Here is a 6,222-nt window from a genome sequence, read left to right on the forward strand (position 1 = left end):
TGCTGTTCCATAAACCAAGTCCCAGCGCAGGGGCTTGTCTGGAGTCGGGTGACTGTTAGTTGGAGCAGCGTTTGCCTTCTTGACGCCGGTGTTATAGCATACAGGACGCTGATCGGATTGGTTTGGCGGCGCTTGGAGAAAGCGTGGGGGCGCGCACACGTTTGGCAAAGACACAAGATCTCTGTCTGCCATGTGAGCGTTTAACCGCTAGAGGTCTGCTTCCCCTTCGAGTGAAGAGAACCTTCTCACTGTTAGGCCTTAGGGTGTGTGTGTGTGCGCGTGCACGTGTAAGAGAGAAAGGGAGAGAGGCTTCTTTGTATTTCGGATGTCAACATTTTTGGCAAGTCGTCATACAGTATCTTGCATGCTCCCATTTACATTTTGATTAGTACACTCTGTGTTTTGGGTGTGAGTTTTGAGTGCCACACATTTTTGACCTACATTTGCATCCCATTGAACAAAAGGTAATCCAGGTCACAGTGGAAACATGTGATGTCTGCCATCCTTTAGAAATCCCTGGTCGAGCCGAAGTGAAAGTTTTTTATTGTCTTTCTATGTAAAGAATTCCATTTTAAAACGGTCAGAAATGAGATAAATCAGCTACATAATTGTTTTGTCAGCTAATGTTGATAATGGCAAATACCAAACCTGTAAATTGGTATCGTAGAGAACTGGTTTAGCAAATCGTGTCTCACCCTGTCTTAGGTGACGTCACAGTCGGCGCACCAACGTGCCTTCATAACTTTAATTCCTGGTGTAATGTTTGCAGCGTTCGTCGCCGAATCTCAGCTTGCTTTGGTTTTGGCATTTCCTGATTAGCTCCAAACGCAAAGCAAATAATAGATATTTATGACAATATCGTTTGGTTCAGCCGCACTTGGAAAGTATTTCCAGATTGGCTCATCAGTCAGAGTGTTTATCACTCGGGTTTCCGGTGCACGGCAGCTCAGCTCTTCCTCTGAGCAGACCCGATGCAGTCTGGCCAGTTGGACATATGTTTGCTTCCCTCTTCTTTCAGTTGGTCACTAATTCTTACGGGCTGCTTTTTAAGTCTTCCACAGGGTCGGGTCTTAGTTGTTGTTGTTCTGGTATTTTATTTTGAAGGTTTACTGTTATGGCTCTGGTGTTTGCAATCCTGTTTTTCCTGTCTCATTTTGTACGTTTATTGTCTGATGGGTTATTTCCACCTGTGTTTAGGTCATTCTTTGTTTAATATGGACTTTCTAACTGTCTGTTTCGACCTAGCCGCTGTGATTAGTTTCTAAATGCCTCTCCCCGTCTCCGCTTCCCTCTGCCGCCTGTTTCTTATAGTGTTGCTACTTTATTTACTGTTGTTGCCTCGTCACGTCTTTCAGCTCCCTCTCCCTTGTGTATCCTCTGCGTCTCGTTTGTTTGTTGTGTATGACAGCTTCCGGTTCTATGATTGTGCCTTGCCTCTGGGTATTTGATTATTTCAGAGTTGAGTTTTTGGTCTTTATGGACTTTAAATTATTTCAACACCTAAAAGCACAACTGCCTGAAAGTTTTGGACTTAATGCTAATAAATCCAGGAAGCTTCCATGTCCTTATTTCTGGCTTATGCCTGCATGTAGGTCCTGACAGTGAAATGTAACGTTGCCATTTCTCTTCCAGTACATCCCGGTTTTATTTAGTTTAAATTCAATTCTCAGACAGAACCGATCAGCAGATGCTCAAGCTATCATTTGCCATCTGACTTCATTCTCCAACGCCCAAGGCCAACGCTATGATTGTTGGCACCTGGTTTATAATGAATCTGAGACAGACAAATGGATAGAGGACGATTTGGCACTGAGAGAGATGCGGTTGACTAATAATAGCCTCCGCTAACAAAAGAGAGAGAGAGAAAGAGAGAGAGAGACAATTGGGGGGTGCAGTTAAATAGAGAGGGATACCAAATTGCGGACATCTTCATCTTTCTCCGCCCTGCCTGCTATTGTCTCGTCTTCTGCTCCACCGGTAAGGTTCTGTCTTGGTGTGATCTGTTCGACTTTTCATCTGCGTTGTTGTGAATACTTCTATATAGTACTCAAATCAAATGGAATGCAATTTTAATGCTTTTACATTTTTCTTGAATTGGATTAACTTAGAATGACAGTGACGATATCTCGTGACTGTGATCTATAGGAGTTGCTGATTTCATGCTTTTTTTTAAAGAGTAATAATCATTAAACATGCATATTAATAGAAACATAGATTTAATTTCTAACGATATCCTGGTTTCATATTTGGGATGATGGCTGTACCAAACCAGAAGATGATCAATAGAACTAGTAGAATCCACTCAGTGTTCAGTCCAGTATGGTCCAGAACTTTCCAAAGGGCATTGGACTATTATGCATTTCCAAGTTGGCTGCGCTGCAGAGGCTCGTATGCGTACATGAGTTACTGGTGGTAAATCCCTGATCCAGACTGGGCAACCCGGAGCACAATCACACTCCGCAGCTGCCCTCATATGTCCTCTGGTCTATTTGGGGAGACAGGCCACTCTAAATTCCTGTCCCTGAGATAATCCCGAGAAGAAAGATGGGGATGAGAGAACGGAGCAATGGCATCAGTGTGGAATTTTCTTAATCCGCTCGAGCCGTTTGTGCCTTCGTCATACTGGCTTTAGGCGACGCCATTCTCTGCTCAAACTGATTCAGTAAAGCAGGTGAGAGACATAAAGAAAGAAACAGGCAAATAAGGCGAGCCAAAGACGGCTATGTGTTAAAAATCATTCTTCAATTTGATGATGGGCGGGGGCGTTAAATAATGGAATGACCATCACTTTAAAGTGAAAAATTAAGACATCACATGCAAAATTCATCTTTTTTGTTTTGGTTAGAAGCACATTAGAAACTGTAATGTTTAAAGTTGGATTGCTGTGCCGACTTTTATCGAATGTAGATTACGCCAACAACCATTTATTCATTTACCCTGCAGTTTCCTATTTTACCTGCTGTCTGGGTAGATTCTCAGTCATCCAGGTCTGCATTTATCCAACTATTTACGTATTGATCTGCTATTTATTAACAGTCTGCCCATTGCTTATTGAGAACTAATTTAACCATTAATTGCTTTTGATTTATTGGTTTATCCCTTTGGCTCACCAATGAAGACAAAGAACATTAACCCTAACCCTAACCCTACGGTCTATTTAGAGTAATCAGTTAACCCATATTGCATGTTTCTGGTGGTAAGTGGAAGCCTGGGAATCTGTACACATCTCATGCAGACACCATTGAGCAGAATATGCAACCTCCACGCGGAATGGTCCCAGGTCTTCGAGGGGGGTATTTGATCGCAGGACATTGTTGTTGTGAGGCAACACCGCCACCCGGCTATGTTACAGTGATGCGTTAAATTTATAAAGCATAGATAAATAACTCGAAACTGTGTGTTGAAGTTGTTGATTATGCAAAGAAAATTAATCTGTGGTCAGAACAATCAAATGTTCCTGTGTCTTTAATAAGGCTTTGGTGATTTATTTCAAAAAGAAGCTGTAACATACACTGAAATGAGCTTTGTCTCTCCCCAGTGAGAGAGAGCCCATCAGCAGGATGCCTGAGCATTTGTAAGTGTCTCTATTAAACACCCAGATATGAACCCAAGAAAAATATTTCAGATCTTTGCAATCATTTCTTTCCCATGTTTAATTATTTTCCCTTCTCTTACAGGCCAGAGGTAAGGTACATGTTATTAATACTAAAACAACAATATTTCACATTTGCAATTTACATGATACCAGACATTACTAGTACGAATGTTCTGACAATGTTCTGAATTGTGTTCCAGAGGAAACCAAAGATATCGGCTTCAAGGAAGCTGATGTTAAAGGTAAGAGGGGCTTCATTTTTCTTCCGTATGTAATGCAAGGATTTGACCACTGGGGAGAAGCAGAGATCATCTTCGTTCTGTCTGGGCTTCTTTTGCATCCCACAGAGCAGCTACAGAAAAATCTTAATGTCCAGTATCTGTACCAAAATACTTTGAGGTTTTGCCTTGTATTAAAAATAATAATAATCTAATTTGTAGGCATATTTACTAGAACAATGACACAACATCCATTCATTATTATATAATATGTCAATTTGTATTATTATAGAGTCTGATGGTGGCAAAAGCAAAGGAAGAACTGGAGCAGGAGGCTCTGGTAAAAGAGGAGGAGAAAGAGAGGTATCTGGCAGAGAGGGCCCCTCCCGTGAGAACCAGTGGTATGAACCTTCAGCAGCTACAGGTAACAAGACCAAAGCCCCCCCCCCCCCCCCCAAAAGATTCAGAGTAATCTAAATCCTACTAAATCTCCTTAATGAGGTTCATCTCCCTTTTTGCCGTGCCAGTTGTTGGATATCAGCATGCTAATCTTTGTTTATGTATGTATTGTATGTATAGGACCTCTGCAGAGAGCTCCACGTCAAAGTAGATGTGGTGGATGAGGAGCGATATGACATTGAAGCTAAAGTTATGCTCAACACACGCGAAGTAAGAATTGCCTGATCTGTGAGCTATTTCAAATAGAAAATGCAGGCCGAACAGTAATGACTGTCCAACTCTTTATCCCTGGTGCAGATTAAAGACCTGAACATCAAGGTGTTGGACCTCAGGGGGAAATTCAAGAGGCCCAGTCTTCGACGTGTTCGCGTGTCTGCTGACGCCATCCTTCGCTCTCTGCTGGGCTCCAAGCACAAAGTCTCCATGGACCTCCGGGCCAACCTGAAGTCTGTCAAGAAAGAGGACACTGAAAAGGTATGTACATGTAAAAAATAAAATAAAATATTGAGAACATAATCATATCTGCCATATCTGAGGGCTACTGTGAAGTTTCAGGTACATAAAATGACATCAAGCTTAACTAACTTAAAAATTTTTTTTGCCTATTTGTGGGATTATGGGTGTGTTTGCGATTCTGAGCAGTCGGCCAGCACAGGGTGGCGACTGTGTGTTTATCAGAGGAGGTAGAGCACACAAGACAATGGTCCCATTGTACACAGAAGAGAAGTTGTTGTGGCCGATACTGCTCTCCGGTCAGCGCACCACAAGTGTGCAGATTAGCAGGTTCCGTCGTGTACACCACAGAACCTGTCTGTGTTTGCTGACATCCATGCGCAAACCAATTATCCACGGTTACACGGTATTGCAGAGGGAATTCCCAGGTGGCATCATGGATCTAAAATACTTGTACTTGTACTTAACAGTCTCCTTAGAAATAGAACAAAGACTGCTCTCATTCTCACACACCAAAATAAGAAAATGTAAGCATCACTCGCACCTTTTAACTATTTCCTCTACCTGTTGCAGAAGAGGCCAGTTGAGGACAGTGACTGGAGAAAGAATGTGGAGGCCATGTCCGGGATGGAGGGAAGGAAGAAGATGTTTGATGCCGCGAAGGGTCCGGCCCAGTGAAACCAGAGCATTATTATTGGCTGGTGTCATTTTAGTGACATTACTCCTCCTGCATCTAAATCCATTTATTGCATGATCAGTGTAAAGCTGTTATTCTTGTGTGTATGCTCCTGCAATGGAGGTGTGAAATGTCCCCATCTTTAAGAACGGATCTGTCTCCTGTTTGTGATATGCTGGTAAATTTAACCAGAACCCTGAATATGTTTGGATTATATTTGTACTGAAATGTCAAAAATAAATACCGGTAAACTAAAAACTATTGTCTCTACAGGAGAACTTGCTACTAAGCGTTTCCTTCTACTACGTCTGGTAGTTGTATTAACTCTTGGAGCATTTCATTGTATTAAAGCAAGATCCGTCCAGAAGGTTTTGAGTTATCTTGCTAATGGACGGATGGACAGGCAAACATGACCCCCTCCTCGCCTCGGCGGACGTAAAAATGATCTGGAGGAGGACCAAGTGCCAGAATCAAACAGTATAGGTCACCTACACAGGCCTTTCGGTCTGTGTAGAATACAACAGGCAAAGGTGTGGTACACGGCAGGTGGAGGGTGTGTTTGTGTGTGTGTGTGTGTGTGTGTGTGTGTGTGTGTTTGAGCCTCAGTCGGGGTCAGAGTCTGACACAATGAGCTGCACTGAAAGGTGTGGCCTCACACACAAAACCACTGGTGCTGCTGGCCTTCCAGTGTTCAAGTGTTCTTCCGTATGGAACCAGCATAAACATTCTACTGAATGTGTCGTTGAATATGAGCATTCTGTCCGTATTGTAGAACTAAATACAATTGTTGTTTTTATTATTATTGTTTGCATTCGAAATAA

General features: G+C 42.4%; 1 protein-coding gene and 1 long non-coding RNA gene across 2 annotated transcripts; both read left to right on the forward strand.

Annotated features, from left to right (window-relative positions):
* The first annotated feature begins 1,911 nt into the window (after positions 1–1,911).
* LOC137909627 (uncharacterized) lies at positions 1,912–3,575 on the forward strand. Its single transcript, XR_011106003.1, has 3 exons — positions 1,912–1,977; positions 2,944–2,987; positions 3,539–3,575. It is a non-coding gene; the product is annotated as an uncharacterized lncRNA (long non-coding RNA).
* A 40-nt stretch (positions 3,576–3,615) lies between these two features.
* On the forward strand, positions 3,616–5,757 carry tnni1a (troponin I type 1a (skeletal, slow)). Its single transcript, XM_068754100.1, has 6 exons — positions 3,616–3,684; positions 3,796–3,837; positions 4,106–4,237; positions 4,393–4,482; positions 4,570–4,746; positions 5,299–5,757. The coding sequence occupies exons 1-6, from the start codon at positions 3,649–3,651 to the stop codon at positions 5,401–5,403; spliced, it is 582 nt and encodes a 193-aa protein (XP_068610201.1). The 5' UTR covers positions 3,616–3,648; the 3' UTR covers positions 5,404–5,757.
* Positions 5,758–6,222: the final 465 nt, after the last annotated feature.

The sequence above is a fragment of the Brachionichthys hirsutus genome, chromosome 2, assembly GCF_040956055.1.
Source record: "Brachionichthys hirsutus isolate HB-005 chromosome 2, CSIRO-AGI_Bhir_v1, whole genome shotgun sequence".
NCBI lineage: Eukaryota > Metazoa > Chordata > Actinopteri > Lophiiformes > Brachionichthyidae > Brachionichthys > Brachionichthys hirsutus.